Source organism: Vombatus ursinus, unplaced genomic scaffold (assembly GCF_900497805.2).
Source record: "Vombatus ursinus unplaced genomic scaffold, bare-nosed wombat genome assembly UNPS02010788.1, whole genome shotgun sequence".
Taxonomy (NCBI): domain Eukaryota; kingdom Metazoa; phylum Chordata; class Mammalia; order Diprotodontia; family Vombatidae; genus Vombatus; species Vombatus ursinus.
This window is the reverse complement of record NW_020950566.1, coordinates 3,934,094-3,959,113: the sequence shown is the minus strand read 5'-3', so window position 1 is coordinate 3,959,113 and position 25,020 is coordinate 3,934,094. Positions and strand designations below refer to the sequence as shown.

Sequence of the window (25,020 nt, the reverse complement as noted above, 5' to 3'; positions counted from 1 at the left end):
TCCAGATGTTTCTGATAGTTTTTTTAACTTTAAAAATATTTTCCTTATCTTTGAGGATGGAGATATCCATATACTTACATCATTATACTACTGCTGCAATTTACTAAAATCCAACCCTTTCCACTTTTCTTCTTAAGCCTATTTGAAGCAAAGATCTTAATAATATTCTTCTTCACCAAGACAGCCGTCACTCCCATTGTATTTGAGGTCATTTCTGGGCGAAGTGTTTTTTAGTTTCATTTGAGTTAGCTCTATGTGTTGGTGTGAAAAGGTTATATGTAAATGAATATTGAATCAGCTTCTAACTGATTGTGGTTACAAGTAGTTCTGCAAGGGTTTTTAGTGTCAGGATAGGTTAGTCAAAGAATTCATACACACTTTCATTGCTTGAAGCTATATGACAGTACAGAAATAAATTTTGCAAGAAAGGTAAATCTTTGTTTTGAAACAATAATGTTCCAACCTGGTTTAGTAGAATAGTTCTAAAAATAAAGTTCAGATTCCCCGAGCACCATCCTTCCTACTCCTCTTTGCAACAAAAAATACTGTAATATAAAAGTACTTTGCAACAAAAATAACTTGTTCAGCTTATGTTTTATAAGCAATTTGCCAATGTTAAGATAAATAGAAAATATATACTAAACACAAGTATGAGTAGTGATTGTTGGAAAGCTGCATTCCACAGCATTTTATCAGACAGTTGTCTATTTAATCTAGTCAAGTATACTAGGTAAAATAATCATTTGAGATGAAGATGTTAATGCTTCATTTGTACATAAAATTATGCTTTTTGGTGTATAGTTCACGTAAGCAGAACATCTCATTCTTCCCCTCTCCACAACCCCTTCCTATTTATCATGAATTTGTCCTTGAAATCTTGCTTTAAGACTTTTTCCTTGGGCCTTTATTCACCTCTTCCCTTCCCCCTCCCTCCCCTTTTGTGGCACATATGGATAACTAGAGCAATAATTTGAGTTGTAAACCTTTAGAAATTCACTTTTCAAATTGAATTGTAGGATTGAAGGAGCAGAAAGAAGAAAAGTAAAATAGGTAGTAAACTTAGGGAAGGGGGATGTTTTTCTAATCTGGGCTTTAAAAACATCTAATTACCAGGTACCACTTTCTTACTGTATTAGATCAGGCTATGGCTGATTCTATTCTAGTATATTCTAGCAATACTGGAAAGGCAGAGAGGGAATCTTGCATTTAGTTTTATATTCCCTTCTCCAAGTGAGAGTAGGTGGCTATATTACTATTTACATCTGAGGCAACTAATGTACTTACCCTAATCCTTCACTCACCTTCAGAAAGAATTCCTTAAATCCATGGGTCTTTTGAGTGATTGATTTCCAGCTCTCTTTTTCTCATTTCCTTATTTCTTATTTTTTAACTTAATAATTCTAATATCTGCTAGCTTTCATTTCCTCTCTTTTGCCCTTAAATGCACTTTGTGTTATCTGGGAGGGCAAAGACAGCATTTTATTCATTGTGAGATTAGTCATCATTCCTCTTTTATAGTGCAGATCACTGAATATCAGAATCGACCATCCCCAACTAGCCATAATATTGGCTTCTCCTCTCAGTTTTTCTACTTGTCAAGTTAGCAATTTGTGATTGTACAGGATATAGTCTGTTATTTGGGACGCCCAATTACTGTCCATCTTTGCTTCTGGATCGTCTTTCTTTGAATTTGCTTCAGCTGTAGAGCTGGAAGGAAGACTGACTTTTCTGAGCTCCACTGATGACTGCTCAGAATTAATAATTGAGCCCCAGCCGCCCCAAGACCTTGTTTATGAAATGCCTGCTCTTGGCAAGGTGCTACTTGTACTTGGAGCTAAAACTGCAAAGAGGAAAAGTGGCATGGTGTCTGTCGTTGAGGAACTTATATTCTCTGTCAGGGGAGGGGATGCCACTTCTCTGTGGGGTATAGGCATAAGTCTGATAGAAGATAGAGAATAGATTCTAAAACTTTCTAACTAAATTTAAGGAGAGAGAAAGAATCACTTTCATCTTGGAGTATCAAGAAAGGCTTTATGGAAGAAGCAGTGCTTAAATTGGACCTTGAAGAAAGAGAAGAGGCCTTTTGATTCGGTGCTGGCAAATACAGGGAAGTTAAGTGACCTCCCCAAGGACACACAGGATGAGGCAGAGATGTGAACCTTGACTTCAGAGCCTGCATTCTCTCCACCACACAGATTGTAAAGGTGTCTAAATGCCAGTTATTTTCTCAAGGTAGTATGTAACTGTAAGTTTTTTGAGATATTAGGAAGATTAATTTGGCAGTTTTGTGAAGATTGGAAGAAGGGAGACCAGGAGGTACTCAATGAGCTGTGATGAGGGCCCTTCATGGTGGCAGTATGAAGGGGAGATGAGTGGATGAATTAAAGAGGCACTCTGGAGGTTGACTTGGCAACTGATTGATTGGGCAGAGTGGGTTTAGTGAAGAATCAAAGATGACTCCTATATTTAATCTAGGTGACTAGGAGGATTGTGGTGTCGTTAAAAGCAGTATGAAGACAATGCAGGTTTTTTGGGAGGAGAAAAATTTCATTTTTGAACATTTTGAATTTGACTTACTAGTGGAGCATCATTCTAGTGTCCAAGAAGTATTGTTTATAGTTAACTGAAACTTAGAGGTTCAGTCTGGGTGTTGGATATTGGACTTTGCCATTACTTTCATGGGGATCCTTCAAACTGTGGGAATAGGTGAAATGGTAAAGAGAAGAGGTATAGAAAGAAAAGGTCAGAACTGAGGGATTAGGAATTGTGATGAAAATTCATTTTTTTTATGATGAAAAAGTTAGATGGTTTATGGTATGCAAAACAACTTGATAACCTTAATATTCCCTCTAGCCATATGTGACAGTTCTAATAAGAACATACAGATCTAACAATGTAAAAACAAACACTTTAGTAACTAATTAAAATCGTCACTGCTTAATAAATGTTTGCCATCAATTTGTCATTCTAGAATAAGTTAGTAACTTTTGCTTCAAAATATTCATTTAACATCAGAAGTTACCTCGGCTGATAGTTTGATTGGAAAAAATTGTTTCTAAAGTCCTTATACATTAGAAATGTTTTCTTTTTTTTCAGTAACTCTTCAAGATTGACTTAACGTTGCTGGAATGTCTGATGCGATTTCAATATTCGTCTTAGGGCATAATAATATAACATTCTTATTTCTGTGTGAAATCCACCTACCCACTCACATGTTACATGTGATATAAGAGATTAGAGAGTAAACGATCTAAATTTTGAAATCTAATTTATCATAGTATAAGCTTTGTACATCTAAGATATTTCTCAGTATTATCAAAGGGAACCACTTAGTTGTTTCAGGTGTATATTAATTTTGCTTTCTAACTAGATTGTAAATTCCTCAAGGGTAGAGAGCCCTTTTATTCAATGTTTATTTCTCTGACACTTACTAGCTATGTGACCCTGGGCAAGTCACTTAAACCCTGTTTGCCTCAGTTTCCTTGTCTGTAGAATGAACTGGAGAAGAAAATGGCAAACCACTCTAGTATCTTTACTGAGAAAACCCCAAATTGGGGTATCAGAGTCGGACAGACAGAAATAAGTGAACATTTATTTCTCACTGCACTAAACACAAAGCCCATACTTTAGAAGTGTTTATTAATCTAGGTATTTCAAAAAGCTGATACTTGCATTATTTTAAAGAGAGTAGTACTGAAGAATGTTCTTTTTCAATAGAATTGTAGGTGTATGAGGTAAAAGAGGTTAAGAATATGATTTTTACCAGTGAAGAATGTGGTTCATTTGGATGTGAACAGGTAAATTCTTTCTTTTTTTTTTTTTTGGTGAGGCAGTGGAGGTTAAGTGATTTGCCCAGGTCACACAGGTAGTAAGTGTTAAGTGTCTGAAGCTGGATTTGAATTCAGGTCCTCCTAGCTGCCCCGACAGGCAAATTCATTAAAGTTGACTATGATTTACTACCTGTGTAAAAGGTACTTGCCTTTTTTGGGTCTTAGTTTTTCCTTTACTTGGCAAATGAGGGAGTTGGACTAGCAGGAGTGAGGAACCTGTGGCCGTCTGGGTCCTTGGGTGGGGCCTTTTGACCGAGTCCCAGTTTTACAGAACAAATCCTTTTATTAAAGGGATTTGTTTTGTGAAGTTTGGATTCAGTCAAAGGGCCTCACTTGAGAAACCTAGAGGGCCACATGTGGCCTTGACGCTGAAGGTTCCCTACCCCTGGACTAAATAATCTATATCTAAGGTCCCTTCCACCTCTAAATCTGATTCTACTACTACTGCTGCCTCATTGAATTCTATGGTGTGGGACAGGTGTCCATAATTAAAAAGAATGCCTCCATATTTTAGCAGCACTTTGGAAATCTGCTTGGCCTGTTAAACAGGAAGGTTAGTACTATCATAGATTGCGTTATAGAGAAGAACAGATATGAACCCATTAGCAAAGCTAAATAGATTTCCTACACACCCACTCTTCTCAATAACAGTGAGCTTTTCAAAAGAACAAAATGGAAAATGGATAATGGGAATGCTTGGCTGATTTTCAGGTAAGTTCAGTCCCATCTTGATTAATGATTTGCATTAGTTATTTTCTTGTTATATTTCCTGGTTGGTATCTGCCACTCATTCTGTTGAATATTTTCCTTTTCCTCCTTTTCCTCCTTTCCTGATTTAGTGTCCTTTGTAGCAGTTTCCATGATTGAATGTTATTATTTCTCATTATAATATTTTAATATAATGTAACTTGAATAAATCAGATCTAGTTTAGCAAGAAGTCACATAGCCTTGGATAAATAACTTAAAAAATAAAATCCAAAGTGCTAGGATAGACTATATCTTATGTTCATTCAATCCTTTAAAGCCCAAATTTGTGACTTTTTTCAATGATTGGTGCTTTGAGTACATAAAACATTTTTTAAAAACAATTACTAGGGCTTCTTTTCTAGCTCACCTTTTAGGGCAACTTTCTAGAATCATGCACATTAGTTTCACTTTGCTTAATGAAGTGTTCATTAATTGCTTAGTTGCTAAATACTGTGCTTAGCCGGGAATAGGAAGACCAAAGTGGGAAAGGGGTTCCTTGCCCTGGGGGTGGGGTGGGTGGGAATAAGCATTTATGTGGGGCCCTCTGTGCCAGGCATTTTGTGATGAGTGTTTTACAATATTATCCCATTTAATCCTCATAAACAACCCTGGGAGATAGGTGTTATTGTTATCCCCATTTTACAGTTGAGGAAACTGAGGCAAACAGTAGTCAGGAGACTTTCCCAGGGTCAAACAGCTAGTAAAATTCCTGAGGCAGGATTTGAACTTGGATCATCCTGACTCCAGGCCCAGCATTCTCTCCACTAGACTACTTGCTGCCTCTGGTAGCTTTACATCTATCAGGAGAAGATAAGTACATACATAAGTATATATTAAATAGATTAAAATATAATTTTTAAGATAAGGCTCTGGAAGGGAAGGATTCTGAGAGGCAGAGTACCTTCTAGACTGTGGGACAACCTATGCAAAGTCATAGATATTGCAAATGATGTGTATCAATTATAGCAAATTCTAGGATCATACTAATATTGGAAAAGTTAGAGTACTGTCTTTTAGAATACGCAAAATTAGTATTTTGAATCACAGAATTATCCTATTGTCTTTTCCATTGTGTTTTATTCCTTTTAAAAATTGAGCCAGCATGACAAGCTTCTGATGTTGATTATTATTTTTTATGGAATAAATTACAGGTTATACCTAAGATGGTGAAAGAAAATCAATCTAAAAGCCAATAGAATGAAAGAATATTTGCTGAAGAAAAATGAGCTAATTTTTTAAAAAATACCAGTTCATTTGTTTGAATTAGAATCTTCAAAGCACATCAAGTAGGGAAGGCCCTCCTATTTTCTTCTAAAAAAAATTTAAAACAATTCTCTGTGTGTGTGTGTACATACATGCATACATGCCAATCTTCGATAAACAGATCCCAGGTTCCTTTGAATAAACTAGATAAGAATACAATAATGAAAAGTCAGATAAAAGCACATAAGGGCTGAGAGAATTCAGTTCAAGTTTAGTGGCTACACATAACAGATTCACCAGTCATAACCAGCTCTCTCTATCTACATACTACATCCTCCTCCTTCCTTCCTCTGGAGAAAGTGGTCAAGTCTGACTAGACTGCCTTAACTGATAAGCTATAATGGTAGGAAAAATAAGATTAAAAAAAAGTGACACTACCAAAATTCAAATTTTACTGAGAGCTTGATCTTTGTGATCACTGTGATAGGCCTTGGGGATAAAAAGATAGATAGAGTACTGGCTTTGGAATCAGAAGACCTATTTTTAAAATCCCATCTTTTTCACTAGCTGGGTTATCATGAGCAAGTTACTTAGCTTCTCTAGGCCTCAGTTTCCTCATTTGTAAAATAAGGGGATTGGATTTGATAGCTGGTTTCCTTGCTGGGCTGAAATTGACGGAGGCCAGTTCTTTTGCAGTTGAGTTTCTGTATTAGAACAAAATGAGACAGTCATTTAGCAATTACCAAAAAAAAAAAAAATTTACTTAACCATAGCAGAAGAAGCTTATTCAAGAAAGGTATGACATTGAAGATACTAGGAATTGATTCAACTGAGTGAAGCTCCTTGACTTGTGTTGTTACCAATTGTGATCCATTAACCAAGCATCTGAGAACCCTAGAACTATTCATATCTGCTTTGGGCTCAGAAGATAAAGCAGTGATGTCTGAGCTTTTAATCCCCTGAGCCAACCTACTCTTAAGGAAGGTCTTGATACCTTTTAAGAAAAAACTGGCCTAACTTGCATGGGGGGAGGGGATAAATATTGCTCCTACTATTTAACCTCTAAAGGCTCAAAAGGATCAATAAGGACCCTTTCAGCTCTAAATATATGATCCTGAATACTATGCGGCTAGAAAGTAGTTCACGTGAGAGAAAACTTTAGGGTTTTAGCAGACTTAACCCTCAATATGAGGTAAGTGTGATGGGACAACCAAAACAGTCAATAAAAGCTTAGACTACATTAATAGAAATATAATCTCCCAAGACAAAGCTGTAGTCTGATCTGGTCTGACCATATTTCGAATATTACATCCAGTTTGAAGCACCACATTTTAGGAGATAGATTTGGAGTATGTCCAGAGAAGGGTGACTGAAACAACGAAGGGTCTTGAAACTATCCAGCACGGCTGTTTAGCATTGAGAAGATTCTTCAGGTCATGAAAGGGATTTAGAGCTATTTATACTTGGGTATAAAAGGTAGGATCAACTGGGTGGAAGTTATTGGGAGGTTCAGCTTAAGAAAGCATTTCCTAACAATTAGAGCTGTCTAGAAATTGAGTGAGTTATCTTGGGGGATGGATTTTCTGTCACTAAAGTGTTTAAGCAAAGCTTGAATGACTTCTTGTGTGGGATGTTATAGATGGGATTCATATCTTGGGTTAGAGGTTAGATATGATGACTCAGACCTTAAAACTCAAGGATTCTATTTGTGAGCAAAATCAGGCAGTACTTTCTGGTAAATTTCCTTCTAGGAAATTGAAAAGAATTGAAGGTCACAGGAATTCTTCCTTGTACCATGTTCTAATGATATTCATAAATTGAATTTCTTGTTGGTGAAAATATCAGAATTACTTTTAGCAATATCAATCTTCTCTTGGAATGTAGCATCTTTTTATTTGATTTTTCCAAATTTCTCTTACTTTGTTCAGTGGCTTGCTGGCTAACAGGTACTTGCTTTTGGTGTTCCCAACTTACCTGTTTTCATTTTTATTACTCCTTTTCAGTATCATGAAAAGTACCACAAATAAATATTGCCTTCGAATTCCCAGTTGATTCAACAAATTTTGTGTCTCCTCTTGATAATTGGAAACATTTAGGATTTAGCCTAGACCAAGGTTGATACTCAGTTTTGCCAACCAAGTTTGATAGAATGTATTCAAATTACTGTTAATCACTTTGCATTTTTAATGATATTGCTTAATCTTTTTCTCTTCTGGAGTAAAAGACATGTTTGTGAAAATATATTAAACATCCTTTGCATAGGAAGATCTTATTCATCATTGGTAATACAGCGTATAGTGTTTTTATTTTTACTTGCTGTCTCAGAGGGACTATAAAACCAATGTGGTCACTTTGGTAAATTGTCAGTTTCAGTAGTAAATCTGCATCAGAGATTATCAGTTATCAACAGACATTTATTTAACATCTACTATATGTCAACTACTATCCTAGATATTGGGGATGCAAAGGCAAAAAAGAAATAGTCTTTGCCATCCGGCAGTTTGTGATATCCGGGAAGACAGCATGTTCTATTATAAGTACATACAAAGTAAATACATGGTAATTTTTTGTGGGATGTCACTAGCATTTGGGCTCATCAGGAAAGGCCTGTAGGAGATTAATCTTGAGCAGAGCTTTGAAGGGAAGTAGGGATTCCAAGAATAGAAGTGGAGAGGTACTATATGACAGGCATGGGGTCAGTCTGTATAAAGGAATAGAGACAGGTGATGTGGTGTTATTTCCTTTAGAGCACAGGATAAGCAAAGGAGAGGCAAATTGTGAAGGGCCTTAAGTGCCAAACAAGAGAAGTTTTATTTGACCCAAGGAGCCAGTGGAGCAGGAGAGTGATGTGGTCAGATCCTTTGACAAAATCACTAACAGAAGCAGAATTGATATGGTATTTTGTTAGCTTTCTAACTAAATGTTCTCACATTTGTGTCAGAAGTAGCGAGTTGCAATTTGACATAGATATAGGAGTGGAGGATACCATTTGATCTCTGTTCATCTGTACTCTTAAAGATGTTGCAGCTCTAATTGACTCTTGAGTCATAGTTTCTACTTGATATTACAGAAAAGCTTCAGTAATTTTAAAGGGGGATTATCAGAATTAGCTGACCAAGAATGCATAAGTATAGATAAAGAGGAAGAGGCATAGAGGACTGCCAATGAAAAAGTTAGATATGCTGTTGTCTTACGTGAGGAACAGCAAGTAATCCAGTGTCACTTGATAGGAGAGCATGGGTGGGGGGAGTGGGAGTGGGGTTGGAGAGGGAGGTGGTGGCGTGCTTATAAAGGTGTACAAACTCGTATGTGTGTCTGAAAGGGTTGCATAGATTTCTTTATTTTGTTGCTCTTTAAGATAGAATAGGATAGAAAAAGATTTGTAATTAGTATATTATTTATAATAAAATGGGTGCTGCTTTAAAAAATGTGAAAGTATATTAAACGTCCATTCCCTATGACTTTGTTTGTATTACTATTTTTGTAATGATTTTAGTGATTTAATCAAGCTATGTATTATATTCTTTAGGAAATTTTAGTGACATAATTTTTAGTCAACTGAGTGTTTCCTTTTCTTTTTTGATCACCTGGCATAGGATGGTCTCCTTCCTGGCCTCAGTTTGTGGGCCCCCTTCTCTTAGAGGAAGCTTTCTCTGATTTCCCCCTAGTCGTTAGTGCCCTCTCATTTAAATGTCTAGTAGTTATTGTATTTCACCCCATCCTCCCAGAATAACTAGCCCCTTGTTGGTAGGAATTTTTTTTTCTTTGTAACTTGCATATAATAGCTGCTTAATAAATACCCTTTCAAATGAATTAAAAATTGAGTGGTAAAATAGGACAGTGTTTGGAAAGCTAAGTTATGTTACATTGTGATTAAAAGCAAATATATTAATCTTCTGGCTGTCCAGTTTATTTTGGATAAAATTCTCCTTAGGCCACTTTCAGAGAATGTTTCTGTGCCGAGTAACAGCATAATTCAGTCATTCATGAAATCAAAAGAGCTTTAACAGGATTTGACCTTTTTTCTACTTTGACCATTTAAAAAATATTAATAACTTTATCATTATTCCAAATTCTAACATTTTATTCTTTGTCAACTAAAAGGAATCAACTCTTAAGATAACATCTTACTACTTTATTCTCCCTTGCTAGGTAGTATTCAAATTAGGGATTAATTTTTTGGTTTGAATTAATGTTTTTTGAATGGCTAAATAAGATTAGAAACTGACTTTCTTAGAGACAAAATTTCCTCCACCCCAGATAACACGACTTATTTTGCTGATACAATGTGTGTCTGTCTCAGAGTTACCTGATGACAATGATCAGAAGTGATTTTTTTTTTCACTTGAAATATCAATGTATCTCTCATGGAACTTTATTTTTTGGCTAGGCTCTGGGGTTAAGTGACTTGCCCAGGGTCATACAGCTAGTAAGTGTTATGTGTCTGAGGTCAGATTTGAACTCAGGTCTTCCTGAATCCAGGGCTGGCGCTCCATCCACTGCACTACCTAGCTACCCCAGAACATTTTTTAAGTTAGCATTTAAATAGCGCTAAAGTTTTGCAAATATTATCTCAATTGATTCTCACAGCAGATGCTATTATTATCCCCATTGTGCAGATGAGGAAACATGAAGTCTGAGGTTAAATGACTTGCCTAGGGTCACGCAACTAGAGACTGAGACCATATTTGAACTGACCTCTTCCTAACTCCAAGTCCAGTATTCTATCCACTGCATCATCTAGCTGCCTCTAATATAATTGTAGGTAATTTTTCAATTAAGCAATAAAGTGTATTTTTATATTACAAATTATCATAGATTTAGAGCTAGAAGGAAATTTAGAAGCTTTCTAGTCCAACCTTCATCATTTTAAAGATTAGGTAATTAATTAAGGCCTAGAAAGGTTAATTTTTTTTTTTTTTTGATGGAATGCTTTACAGATTTGTGTGTCATCCTTGCACAGGGGCTGTGCTAACCTTCCCTGAATCATTCCAATTTTAGTCAATGTGCTACCAAAGCAAGCACAAGATTAAATATCTTGTCCAAGGTTAGACAGGTAAGTAGAAGAAAGAGTTTTTGAACCTAGATTTTTTTATTCCAAATCAAGAACTTTTTATACTTCCAGATACCATTCCTTCCTGCCTCTAGAACCTTGCCCCTTTTCCTTTTTCCCTCATAACATTTTTAATATCTCCTTTACACCTGCCTGTAAATGTACTTTGCTCTTCCCTGCCTTAAAAAAAGTTAGACATCTAAGTGGTATAGTAGATAAGACTGCCAGGCCTGGAGTCAGAAAGACCTGAACTAAGTTCAAATGTGACCTCACCAGCTGTGTGACCCTGGGACTTAAACTTAAATAAGTTTCCTTATCTATAAAGTGGAGCTAATAATAAAGTCTACCTTCCAGGGTTGTTGTAAGAATCAAACGACATAACATTTGTAAAGTGCCTGACACATCACAATATTAGCACTTAATGTTTATTCTCTCCCCTGCTTCCCTTTATTCTTGATTGTTTTACCCCATCAAGCTGCTATCCTATATTTCATTCCTTTCACTGAACTCCATAGTCTGAGCCCAGTTCTTCTATATCCTCTCCACTTATTCACTTCTCAACCCTGTGCAATTTGGATTTAGTCCCTAGCACTTACTTTCACTATTTTGTAATAATGCATTTGAGGCTTGTTCTGATGTTTCACTGTGGCATGAAATTATGATGTTGAGGTCTCCAAAACTATGCCAACAACCTCTAGCAGATTCCACCAACCTGCAGTGGCTTTGAGAACTTTATGGGTATGAGGGTCTTGATGTGTTGGTTAAGGGCCTACCTAGACCAACAAAATCGGAGATCTTGAGGCAAACTTGAACTTTAATCTTAGAGTTGAAACTGATAGATTAGTTTTGTTTTATAAAAACATTTCTTAAAATAGTTTAATAAGTTAGTTTTCTAAACGTTATAATTTTTTTTAAGTGATGTCTTTCCCTAGCAGTCAGCATTGCACAATGTAAAGAGTATTGGAGTGAGTCAGGAGAGACTTGAGTCCTGTGACTGACTAAACCTAGGATTCTTATGTAACAGATCACCACTGCTCTGAACCTTTTTTTCTCATCTATAAAATTAGGATTTTGGATAGATGGACACTGATTTACCTTTCTACTCTAAAATTTTATTAGTTGAAGTGCTTGAGTACTCTGAGATGACTGACTTGTTTCCACTCTCATATTTTGGGCACTTTTGAGAGGTATCTAGGAAAACAACTTATTATTTGCTGATGAGATGGTAGGTAATTCATGAAACTTTATTTTTTATAAATATCAAAATAATTCCCAAATTGGTTCTTTTTTCTAACTTTCCTATTTCTTCCAGTGATACTGTCATGGATTTGAGACCTTTGTTATCTTTAAGTCTTTTCTCTCTTCTTTCTTATATCCAGCACATTATCTAGTTTTGTTGAATTTGCCTTTGTAATCTCTTGTATGGCGCAGTTAGGTGGCACAGCAGATAGAGTGCCAACCCTGGAGTCAGGAGGACCTGAGTTCAAATGTGGCCTTAGATACTTACTAGCTGTACTGTTTGCCTCAGTTTCCTCCTCTGTAAAATGAGCTGGAGAAGGAAATGGGAAACCAGTCCAGTATCTTTGGCAAAGGAAAAAAACAAAACACAAATGGGGTCTTGAAGAGTTGGATTGCTACTTAACAACAAAAGCCTGAATATCCTTTGTTATCTTTGAATCTTTTCTCTCTTCTTTCTTGTATCCAATATATTATCAAGTTTTGTTGATTTTTTGCCTTTGTAATTTCTTGTTATCTATCTCCTCTTTAGTCCACTTACCAACACCTATATAAGAGGCTTTAATTACTGCCACTGATGGTATTGTAGCCCCCTCAACTATTGTTTCTCAGGGTACTGGAATGCCATTTTCTGTTCCATCTTGAAATTGTACTTATGTTTCTGCCTCTTCTAGGAAGCCTTCTTTGATTCTTCAACTTGGTAATGATCTTTCTTCCTCTATGACCACATAGCCCTTAATTTGGCTTTCTTTGTATTATGCTTATTTGTGTTATATCTTTCCCTTAGATTAGGAGCACCATGAAGACACTTTTATTTTTTAATCTTTATATCTCCCCTAATGTCCAATGTAGTATAGTGTTCTGTACATGTTTAATAAAATTTTCTATGCATTAAGTTCAAGTAAGTTTTCTTCTTTAATTCAATTTTTTTCCTACTTTTTCTCAAGTCAGACTTCATTTTTTTGTACAGTTGAGTTTGGAAAAAATAAATATTGTAGCTAAGATAGTTGAGCAAAAAAAATATGATTACCATATCATAATTTTTCTTTTGAGTTAAAAGAAAATCATTATCAGTAATAGCTTCTTGACTTTTTGGCCAAGATCAAGAATTATGAGTATAGGCATTTGTAGGAACTATTTAGCATTCTCTCTTTTTAATGTTTTGCTAGCTTTTCCACAGCCAGAACTCCAAAGTATATGGTAGTGGGACAGGAAGCAAAACAATTCCCCTTTTGGATTGAATCATAGATAGGCGCTTAATATCATTTGGGGTGGGGGATGCTTCTCCAGGATAGTCTCAGGAGACCAATTCCTATTTCTCCCCCAAGTCCCTCATCAAGTCTTCATTACTTAAATTTTAATGGTTATGAATTTCTAGAACTTATGGCCATATTAAAATCTTAATACCCCAAACTCATTGTGAAACCTCATAGAAAATGTTTCTTGATTATCTGTGTTACAACTTTTTCCAGTACTACGGATAACATAGAGTTGATTTTAGGAGTCAGCAACCTTGCGCAAGGTTTTTGTTCAGAAGTTCTTAATCTTTTTTGTGTGTCATAGAGTCCTTTGGGAGTCTGTTGAACCCTAAGGACCCTTCTTAGAATGTTTTGAAACAAATAAAACAAAGTACATTAGATTACAAAGGAAACTAATAATATTGAAATAAAGATGTACTTTCTTTTTCCTATCCAAGTGGACATACACCTTAAATCTGTCTATGGAAAAGGTATCTGCAAACCAGGTTAAGAATCCCTGCATGGATGTCATACTGGCTTCATTACAAAATTATTACTTCGGTAGCAGTCATATACATGCATATGTGTGTGTGTGTGTGTGTGTATACATATATAAGCATGTATATATACATAGACACAAGTATATATATATATATATATATATATATATATAAAGAGAGAGAGCACATCAGTAAACATCTGAAATTTTTTATCATCAAAAGTGAAGTTCTTTGCCTGGGTTGAAGTCAAGAGACCTGACAAGTCCCAACTTTAGGTCTAACATAGTACAACAAATCCTTCTGTGCTTCAATTTCACCAGTTTGTAAAAAGAAGACATTAAACCAGGTGATCTTCTAGGCCTCCTCCTACTTCTAAAAATTTGTTTCTCAGGATAGCAAGGATATGAGTAAGATAACAAACTGAAATTTAGTTATCCGAAGCAATTAAATTCTTAATGGTTTCTTTTAACCAAATGTTAAACAAATTATATAAAAATTGAAAACCAAGTGAGGGGCCCCTAAGTTGGGGAAGAGCTGAACAATCATGGTATTTGAATATAATTGAATATTAGTGTTTTTATTTAAAAAATGACAGTGGACAAATGATTTCAAAGAATCTGGGGGAGCCTTGAAGAGCAGACTGAAGAAAGTAGGACAATACAATGATTACATTACTGTTAATGAAAACAATACTAGAACTGCACTTGGAATTAATTGTAGTGAAGAATATTGTCTCTAGAGTGCAGAAGGTGTAGCCATATTACTCATTTTCACTGAGAACTGGGCAACTATGGGTATAAAATGTAGCATGTAAGTTACTTTGCCACCCAGTTATCCTTAACTATTTTTCTTTGTTACGTAGGAGAAAATGACTAATACAGAGGCATCAATAAGAAGTAGTAGGAAAAAATCAAATGAGATAATGTGTATAAAGTCCTGTATATTTCCAAAAGTGTCATAAATGTAAATTTTAAATTGCGGGTAATTAATATATACATGTTAAGAATTAATTAAAATAACCCAGCAAAAGTTAATGTGAAACTTTGTTTTTCTATGAGTAGTGTCAGTGAGTAAAATGCTTAGGGAAAAAAAAATCTGTAGTGCATTTATTAGGAGGTCTTTGAATTTTAATTAAAAATTAAAATAGTACCTTTTAAATAATTATGCTAATTTAGGTCTCATGATTTGTTTGATTGTTTCAGGATGCTTATTTAATGAAATAGTGCCATAGATTGAAAAACGTAAACATGAGGATGGCAGGTAAGATAATTATTTCATTGGTACTTGCATTATTTTGGAAATAAATCTTATTGTTCCTTAATGAATAAAAAGATTAGGAGGTTTTTTTTTAATTCCTTGTCTCTAAGAAAGGATCTGAAATAAATGATGAAATGTCAACTGAAACGTCATCTGAGAAATTTGCTTGTTTTCATTTGTAAAAATTTTTGCTGCAAGTATAGCAGTAAGGTTTTTGAGTCTTCTCTTTCTCCTTTATTGAAGCTTGTTGAGAGATAGGTGTCTTAAAGTTTAAAATTTCAGTATTTTCTATTTGTATACAATAAATTTAAATCAAATCAACATTTAGTAAACATTTAATATCTTCAAGGCCTAGAACTTGTTACAGGAGTTTTTGTTCTTAAAGAGTTTACCTTCTCCTGAGGGACTGTAGCTTGTACAATGTAAGTAAAGTCAAAGTGATACAAAATGACTTCAGGGGAGAGCTTGCTGATGATTGGAGAGATCAGGACAGACATAGCAGGTAGCACCTGAGCTATGCTTTGAAGGAAGCTAGGAAATGTACAATGTAGAGATGAAGCAGGTAGTCCAGTCAGTCAAGAAACATTTATCAAGTGCCCACTTGTATAGTAGAGAGTAATATATAAAAAGACTAAAAAGATAGAGGGGTAGGTTTAACTTAATTTAAATGCCAAATAGAGGAGATTATATTTGATACTAAAGGAAACAGGGAGTCACTGGTGTTTCAGTAGGGAGTAACATTGTCACAACCCTAAGAGGAAAATGTATTAGGTGGCTGTATAGAGGATGAATTAAAATAGCAATAGATTTTTTTCCCCCAATGAATAAGCATTTATTTTCTTTCTCTCTCCATCTCTCATATTGAAAAGAAAAAAAAACCTTGTAATAAATATTCATAGTCAAGCAAAACATATTCTCACTTTGGTCATGTGAAGAGAGACAAGGTAGGATATACAATGTCATGTTTGAGAAACAGCTGGCAGACTACTTTAAAAAGGTGGAGAGTATGTGAAGAGGACAGATGTTCAAGAAGACTAGAAAGATAGGTAAAAGGCTTGAAGTGCCAGGCTGAGGTAATCATGTGTTATTCTAGAAACAACAGGGAGCCATAGAAGATTTTTTTTAAAGTAGCGGGCAGGGCATGATGAGAATTGTGTTTTAGGATTATCAGTCTGGAAGCTGTATGGAAGATGGGTTGAAGAGGGAAGAAACTGGAATCAGGGAGACAATTTAGGAGGAAGCTGTTGTAGTAGGCCAAATGAGAGTTGATAAGATTCTGTACTAGGATAGATAAAACCTTTGTAAGTAATTGGAAAGAAGTAGGATATGAACAGTGATAGAGAGCTAGAATTGACAAAACTTGGTATTTGGATATAGAGATTCAGAGAAAGGAAAGAATCAAGAATGAGTATAGAAAGATGATGATGCCTTCAATAGAAATTGGGGCATTAGGAGAAGGGATGATTTTAGGGAAAAGAAGTGCCCTTTTTTGGACATGTTGAGTGTGTGAAGTTACTGGGACATTTAAGTGGGGATGAAGATCAGGAGAGATTAGAAATAGATATAGACTTGGTAGTCATCTACATAGAAATCATTGAACCTATGGGAGCAAGAAGAGATTGCCAAGGAAGAGTGTCAAGAGAGAAGAGAAGGCGGCCCAGGACAGAGCCGTGGGGGATGTTCACACTTAGAGAGCAAGAGAAAGTGATCCAGCAGTGGAGACAGAATCTCAGCCTTCAGGCAAGTGGGAAAACTGAGTAGTGTTATAGAAGCCTACATGGGAAAGGATGCCTGGGGAGACGTGAGGAGAGAGGTTGGTGCAGAGAAATCAAGGATGAGGATGGAAAAAAGTTCATTGAATTTAGTAGTAATTTTGGAGAAAGCAATGAAAGATGGAATAGGGAGCTGGATTGCAAAGGATTAATGAATGTTAACAACCCTTTATAGGATGAACTAATACAATGACATATGTGGAGAGTTCAGTAAAATACATACGTAAGGAATAAATAGGGCTGGTGACTAGATATTTCGCAGTAAAAATTTTTATCTGTTAGAGAGACTAGGGAAAGCATTATTAAATAATTATTTACACAAAATGTTAAAGTATAAAAATGGTTTTTATTAAGGACTGTAAGTATAAAACAATACATTGTTTCATAGATAGTTGGAGGGATGTGGGGTATCTTAGTGATCAGGTTGGTCTTCTATTTCCTTGTTTTGCTTGGTATCTTCTTTAACTTTACATTGAAACCATGTTTCTTTTCTGTGGATTGCCTGTGCTCTGGAGGTTGCTGCTGCTCTTAAATACCAGCCCAGCATAGAGATTAGGTAATTTTAATTACCTATTATCTCATAGGCAAACAATAAATAGTGTTCCTAGGGGATACTTCTCAGAAGTATCAAAGATGTGTTAGAACAAACAAGTCATTAAATAATGTAATTTTTAATAGGAAGGGACTTTAGAAATTATCTGTCTCAACCCCTCATTTTACAAACATGGAAATTAAGGTTTAGAGAGGTAGTGATTTCCTCTAAGTAACCTGGATTTATCTAGTGGCAGAGCTGGGGCTAGAACCCAGGCCTTTCTTGACTCCAGTGCCTTTTCTTTTTTCTTTTTTTTTTCTTTTTTTAGGCAATTGGGGTTAAGTGGCTTGCCCAGGCTCACACAGCTAGTAAGTATCAAGTGTTTGGTCTGAGGCCGGATTTGAACTCAGGTCCTCCTGACTTCAGGGCCCATGCTGTATCCACTGTGCCACCTAGCTGCCCCTCCAGTGCCTTTTCTTTTACAGTGCTGATCACTAAGGGATACATTAATAAAAAATTTGTTGATTTTTAATTAAGCTATTTTTAGAAATGCTTTTTATAAAACAACAAAAAACCTATCATTTTAAAAGAGATTAATGCTCAAATATACTTCAGGGATCTCTGATTTTGTTGATATAGGTATTCCTTTCCCTGTCACAACATGACTTAGTAGATGGCCTTGGAGATATGTTGTGGCTGAACAATTTTTCTCTATTTGCCTACCCCGATGATTAGCCTTCTCAAATTTAACTATTCTAAGACTTGGGCACCAGCATAGATCTGGCACTGCACTAGTACTTGAAGCCTTTCTCATTTGCTTTCCAGGGTCACCTTTGGGCCTATCAATAGAACTTATGGAAGAAAGCTCAAATATAAATGTGTTATCATTAAATCTTTTTTTTTTTTTTGGACTGGACCTATGATTTCATTGATAGGTAATTTCTTGTGAAGAAACTTGATGTACCAATGTAATTATTCTTCAATTTATAGTAGGTAAATATATATATATATATATTTATCTATTAAAGATTTACGAAAGATCACATAGCCAGTGTGTTTCAGAGGCAGGAGCTAAACTCGTCTTGTTGATTTAGAGTTTCAGCTCTCTGTTCACTGTGCTACGTTGCCTCTTGTAGAAATAATAAATTTAAATTTTATTTCAGATGTGTTTAATCTTGAGAAGTTTCATGTATATAAATATATGACTAAATCCCTTGAGTTGTAGGGATTGTTTGACTCTCTATATCCCAGTGCCTGGTGCATAGTAAATGCTTAATAAGTGCTTGTTGATCAATAGATAAAGCAAATTTTAGGCAGTAGCACTTGGCACATCTGTAGGTGTTTAGTAAATGCTTGTTGACTCACTAGAGAGAAGGTCAGCCTCTGTCAGCCCCAGGGAGTTTCCTCCCAGGCCTAGGAAGCTAGAGGCTCAATGTGTGAAAACCAGAGGAAGTGGCTTAAAGCCTTTTTTTTTCCTAGTACCTTTGCTCTTCTTCCATGCCCTGTTCCTCATTTTTCCATGTGACCAGTCCTCTGGCTGCCCAACACCTATCCTTTACTAAAGAGAAGCAGTTTTGCTTCTTCCTCTTCCTCCAGCTCCACAGGCTTCCTGTCTGAAACCAAAGGCCCAAGTTGTTCCTGGTTTGGGCATAACATCTGTTGGAGAAGCAAGGAGGGCATACCTCTTGGGTATCTTTGGTTCACCCTTTCTGAAAGTTTTTAGAAGGGCCTTAGAGTAACTTCTTGTCCCACCCATTCATCATCTCTCCTTCCGCAGTTGACTGTAGAAATGGTATCCTTATTTAGCTCATACAACCCTTCTAATTTTTCCTAGACTAGTTCCTACCCCGTGTATCCTTTTTTTTTTTTTTTTTTAAAGTTATATTGCTGATTGGGTTGTTGAAGTAGCTAGGTGACATAGTGAGTGGATGGAGCACAGGGCCTGGAGTCAGAAAGACATGAGCTCAGCCCTAGCCTCTGGCTTTCTAGCTGTGTGACCCTGAGGATAGTAGTAGTACTTACCTTGCAGGGCTGTTGGGCAGATCAAATGAGATAATATTTGTAAAGGCTTAGCACAGTGCTTAGCACTTAGTAGGAACTTAATAAATGCATATTCTTTTTACCTTCTTCTTCCTTTTCCTGCTCATTAGATAATGGTGACCCTTGGTTTCTTCTTCCTTTGCCTAGTGTCAAAGGATACCCTTTCTCAAAAGCAGTGTTCTGTCCTGCTTGGAGAAACCTGGAGAAAATTCTTCTCACTCCACTGCTTGATGTCTGCTTCCAACTGTGCCTTTAAAGCTCTAGCTCTGAGGGAACTAAAAACAAAAGCAGTCTCCCAAAATGACAAAACACGATTGTAGTGGGTTTTGAAGCAGAGTTGGGGGACTAGAGGATAGTGGGACAAGGTTTAAGATCATTAGTGGTAGCCAGTAAAAAGTTATCACTTCCCTGCCTGCCAAGGTTGGTATAGCCAATATAACTTACTACCATTCAGTAACTTGTTCTGTACTTTATTACCTTGTTTAACAGTATAAATAGTTATTCACACTGCCTCTCAGGTTGTGTTGTAATATTCTTCTAATGTGTTACCTTGTATATAGGAAAATGATTCTACTGGTTATCACTTAAATGTTTTTTCCAGTAATAATAAAACATTTATTGTAGTGGTCATACACAAGTGTTCTCAGTGATTTTTTTTTTTAAGTGAGGCAGTCGGGGTTAAGTGACTTGCCCAAGGTCACACAACTAGTACGGGTCAAGTGTTTGGTCTGAGGCCGAATTTGAACTCGGGTCCTCCTGACTACAGGGCCGGTGTTCTATCCACTGCGCCACCTAGCTGCCCCCCTCAGTGATTTTTAATGAACATTTTTGCCCTGGATACTTTAGTAGGCTAGATAGGTTTAACATGGTTAAAAATTATTTGAGCCCATCATTCTACTTGCTGGCTTTTATTCACTGATCATTGTATTGTGATTTGTGATTATTTATGCTGCACTTAGGATTCCACACTCTTGTTTAAAAAAAAAAAGATAATATGAACATTTTATGAAATTACTTAACTGTTCCTTATTCTTTAGGTGCTGTAAAGTTGGTGGTTGCTGTAGCAGTATTTCTACTGACATTTTATGTTATATCTCAAGTATTTGAAATAAAGCTAGATTCAAATTTAGGAAATTTATTTGGTAAGTTTCTTCTGTTTCTTTTTAACTTTTATTCTTTATAACATGTAGTTTACAAGTTTTCCTTACTCTGAGTTGCTGTTTTATTTTATCTGTTCTAAAAAAAGTAAATTTGGTTATGTTATTTTGATCCTTTGTAATACTGAAATGCAAATAATAGTGACTTTTAAAATCACCACATACAAAGTATAGATAATTCAACTACTATTCATGGAACATATATTACGTGCAAGGTGATGTCATAGAAGGGAACAAAATTGGAATATATGTTCTCAGTGTTCCTGAGGTGGGGGGAACTTTTTTTTAAATTTTGAAAAAGAAATTCAGTAATTTTTTTTAAATGAACAAAAATTCATTTTCTCTACCCATCCACCTTGGGGGGGATAAAGGAAGAAAAAGAAAACCCTTGTAATGGTTATGCATAGTCAGAAAAACAATTCCCCTAATTGGTTGCAATATGTGTGTGTTGTATATGTAGGTGTCTATATCTATGTATGTGTATAGATCGAGATAGAGATATATATCCAGATATATATATATACTCATATGCATATGAGGGTGTGTATTTCTGTATTTTGAGTCCATTACTTTTGTCAGGCAGTAAGTAAATGCATGTGCATATAGATATATATGTCATTCTGTATTTTGAGTATATTACCTTTCTCAGGCTAATAGGTGGTAGCCTGCTTTATCAGTGGTCTTCTAGAATCATGGTTGGTCACTGGGTTGATCAGGGTTCTTAAGATCAAAGTTGTTTGTCATTACAATGTTGTTGTTATTGTTAAATTGTTCCAATTTTGTTCACTTCATTCTGCATCAGATCACACAGATCTTCCCAAGCGATACTGAAACTGTCCCTTTCATCATCTCTTATGGTACAGTTCATTCCATTCCATTCATTACTGTAATCCATTTAGCTTTTCCTCAGTTGATAGACTCTCCTTTAGTTTTCAGTTCTTTTTGTATTTAAAACAGCTATTTTAAAAATTACTGAATTTCAGCATGTAGTTAGCACAAAGTGTATTTCCCCAAATAACCAGTCATAAAGACTACAATTTAAATATTTACATGCTTAAAAAATGGAAAGAATATATTAGTTTGAGTATATAACTCATTCAAGCTCTGGAAGCTAGATAAATCCAAGTTTGTTACTGAATCACCAGAACATATTAGAACACGTTTACCAGAGACTTATGGTATTTGAAGACAAAAGGTGTTGGTCTTATTTGTAGATTCTCATAGTTATAATGGGGTAATCATTTAGCTGAGGCATTGTTTGAAACAGTTTTATACCATCAGTGAAAATATGAAGCTGGATAAAACAAGGCTTTGACCTTATATGCTTGGAGTGAAAGTAGCACTGTTGATTCAGGAGAGACTCAGTACCTTCGGAGATTGTCTATCTAGTCTAATCTTCTACCCAACTTGAAAATCCTTTTTATAATAGCTGACAGATATAGTAATTAGTTCCTATTGGAACCCTTTCAATGATGGGAAGCTGACTTAAAAAAAAGAAATGGATTTGTCTTTTAAGTTAAACATGCCTAATTGATAGCTTTTATAATTATGAGTTGAAATCTGCCTACTTGTATGTTTTACCTATTAGTCTTTTTTCTGTCCTTTGGAGCCACACAAAATAAACTTGATCCTTGTTTCACATGACAGCACTTTAGTTATTTAAGGATCATGATCATATGTCCCCTAATGCTGTTCTTCTGCAAGCTAAATATCCCAGTTTCCTTTAACCCTTTTACATATGACTTGGTTTCCAGACTTTTCACTGTCCTGCTTGATACTCTGGATCATGTTTAGCCGAGAAAAGTAGGTAGTAAATTAGATCTCAGAATCATGATTCAAATAGGTGTTATCAGATGTTTGACAGCAGGCCATACCTAGTAAGATGAAATATAATAGGGGTAAATGTTAAGTCCTACACTTAAGCTTTTAAAGAAAAAATACTGCTTGGCTGTAGAACAGGGTTTTAGTTTACTGAAAGCTCAATGTTCGTCAACGTCAATAAAAATAGAATCTAGAGCAAGGAAAGTTATAGTCCCATTGTATTTTGTACTGTGATCAGATCACCCCTATAGCATTCTGTTCAGTACATTTTAAAAGGAACATTGCCAATGCTAAGGCAAATCTTTAATTCCTCCCTAATTGATTCCCAGTCTGACTCCTCACAGAAACTATTTCAACTTTCTCTTCCCTCTTTAAGCATTGCATATCCCTCCCTCCTATATCTCAGCCAAGACAATGCCTCTTTACCAAGAAAACTGAGACCAGAAAGCTCAAGCTTTCTCCATTCTGTTTATCTGAAAACCGCTTGACATAATTTCTGACTCTACTTCTTTCTCTCACTAAGAGGTGGCCTTTCTCCTTGCCAAGGCCAACATTTCTACATGTATGCTTTTATCTTCTCCACTTCTCTCTTCTCCAGTGGGTTATGTTCGTACTCACCTATCCCCATTCTCCTACACTGCCCAATCTTCAACTTCTCCCAATCACCTTATTCCTTTCCTTCTGCCTTCAGACATGCCCAAGCCTTCTCCATCCTTAACAACACAGAAAAAAGCCCTTCACTGGACCCTATCATCCTCTCATGTTATCACTTTTATCTCTTCCCCTTTACTTAGCCAGACTCCTTTAAAAAACCATCTATACATGCTGCTTCCACTTCCTGTCATCTTATTCCTCAGTGCTTTGCAGTCTGAGAAGCCAGAATCTGGCAGATGAAAGATGAAATGACCGAGAAAAACAAAGGTTCGATCTTCCAAACATATTGATTTATGAAGCAGTGCATGTCAGTTGTCCAACATATCAGGACCAGGCCCCTTCCTTAACTGAGGTTGGACCTTGAATACAGGGGCAGACAGACTTTTATACATTAAAAACAATCAACTAAAACAAATTAGTTAAAAGGAAACAATACAGCATTAGGTAGTCTGATTTCTAATTGGAGGAAAGACTAGGGACTTTCCATTTTGGGAGGGGGAGGGTAAATAAGTACAATTCCCTGAATTCAGAAAAAGAGGTGTCCCACTCCCTCCAAGTGGCTGGAAATAGGCAAAGGAACATAGAAACAATAATGGATCAGTATGGGGTCAGTTTTCAAATAAGGCATGGGTTGTTTGAGATGTACAATTGTGAGAAAACTTTTTGCATCAGTCTCTGTGTCTGACTCGGTTTCTGATCAGCATAACCTAGGTCCTTAGTTAGGGATCTCTAAGCAGCAGATAGAGGTGTTCCAGCTTCCCAGCCATGTAAAGTTAGGTTCAGACAGTGCAGTAACATTTTCTCTCAATTCCCACAATTGAATAAGGTTTTCTCACAAAATAGAGGTTGGACTAGACCCATAATTGAATAGAAAGAGAAAGCTCCAGAATTGAGTCATAAGATGGAGTTAATGTGGTTCACCCAGTTCCCACAATAAACTACTTTCTGTCCTAATTCCCTGACTTGTGACCTCATGGTTCAATTAAATCTACTTTCTCTGAAGTTAGTAATGATCTTTTAATTGCCAAGTCTGTTGGTCTTTTCTAAGTTTTAATACTTCTCATCCTATCTGCTGCCTCTGGCACTGTAGAGCATTTCTCCTTTTACATAGTTTTTCCTCTCTGGGTTTTCATGACACTACTCCCTCCTGGTTTGGTTTCTGTCTGTCTGACTGCTCTTTTGCTGGCTCATCATCCATATCACATAACTCTGTATATCATCCATATCACATAACTCTGTATACCTTCTCCATGGTTCTGTCCTAGGCCCTCTTCTCCCTCTGTATTCTTCGTCTTGGTAACCTAATCAGAAAAAGTCACAGAAACAGAGACAACACAGGCACAAGGACATATAGGCAGACACTAACAAGTGGTCAGAAAAACAAACACACAGGCAGATAGACATATGTGGACAGACAGACACAACATAGATGCACACAGACATGGTTGTGTCTATCTGTGTATCTGTCTCTGGTCTAAATAATAATATTTATTAAGATTTATAAATATGTGTAGGAGCTGTTGCAGTATAGCTTATCTATCCATATATATGTGTATACATATGTGTATATATATGTTCATGTGTGTATATTATGTGTGTACATTTTATTCATGTGCCTTTGTGTGTATATTGGATGTATGTCTATTCATCTATATCTCTATGTCACCAGCCTCAGTCTTTCTCTTGAGCTTCCACCCTGCATCACCAGTTATTTATTGAACATCTCAAACTAGAATTCCCCAGAAGACATTGCAAACTCCAAAACAGAACTCATTATCTTTTATTATAAACCCTCTCCTTTTTGAAATTTCTTTATTCTGGTCTCTTGGGTTTATAACCTCAGCATTATTCTCAATTGCCTCACCCTTCCTCATCCCATATATCCATTCAGTTGCAAAATTTTGTAATATTCTTTGTGTCCTACTCCTTTTCCACACACACACACACACACACACACACACACACACACACACACACAC

General features: G+C 36.0%; 1 protein-coding gene and 1 non-coding gene across 7 annotated transcripts in view; one reads left to right on the top strand and one right to left on the bottom strand.

Annotated features, from left to right (window-relative positions):
- Positions 1 to 25,020, top strand: part of FAM3C (family with sequence similarity 3 member C) — a 79,850-nt gene that overhangs the window by 4,090 nt on the left and 50,740 nt on the right. For all 6 annotated transcript variants that reach the window (XM_027855169.1, XM_027855172.1, XM_027855171.1 and 3 more), the window contains exons 2-3: positions 15,011 to 15,068; positions 20,447 to 20,551. In XM_027855169.1, coding sequence (XP_027710970.1) covers positions 15,056 to 15,068; positions 20,447 to 20,551 — 118 coding nt within the window. In that variant the 5' untranslated portion in view covers positions 15,011 to 15,055. The remainder of the gene's footprint in view (positions 1 to 15,010; positions 15,069 to 20,446; positions 20,552 to 25,020) is intronic.
- Positions 10,700 to 10,806, bottom strand: LOC114038081. The gene has a single exon (XR_003568542.1). It is a non-coding gene; the product is annotated as a U6 spliceosomal RNA (small nuclear RNA).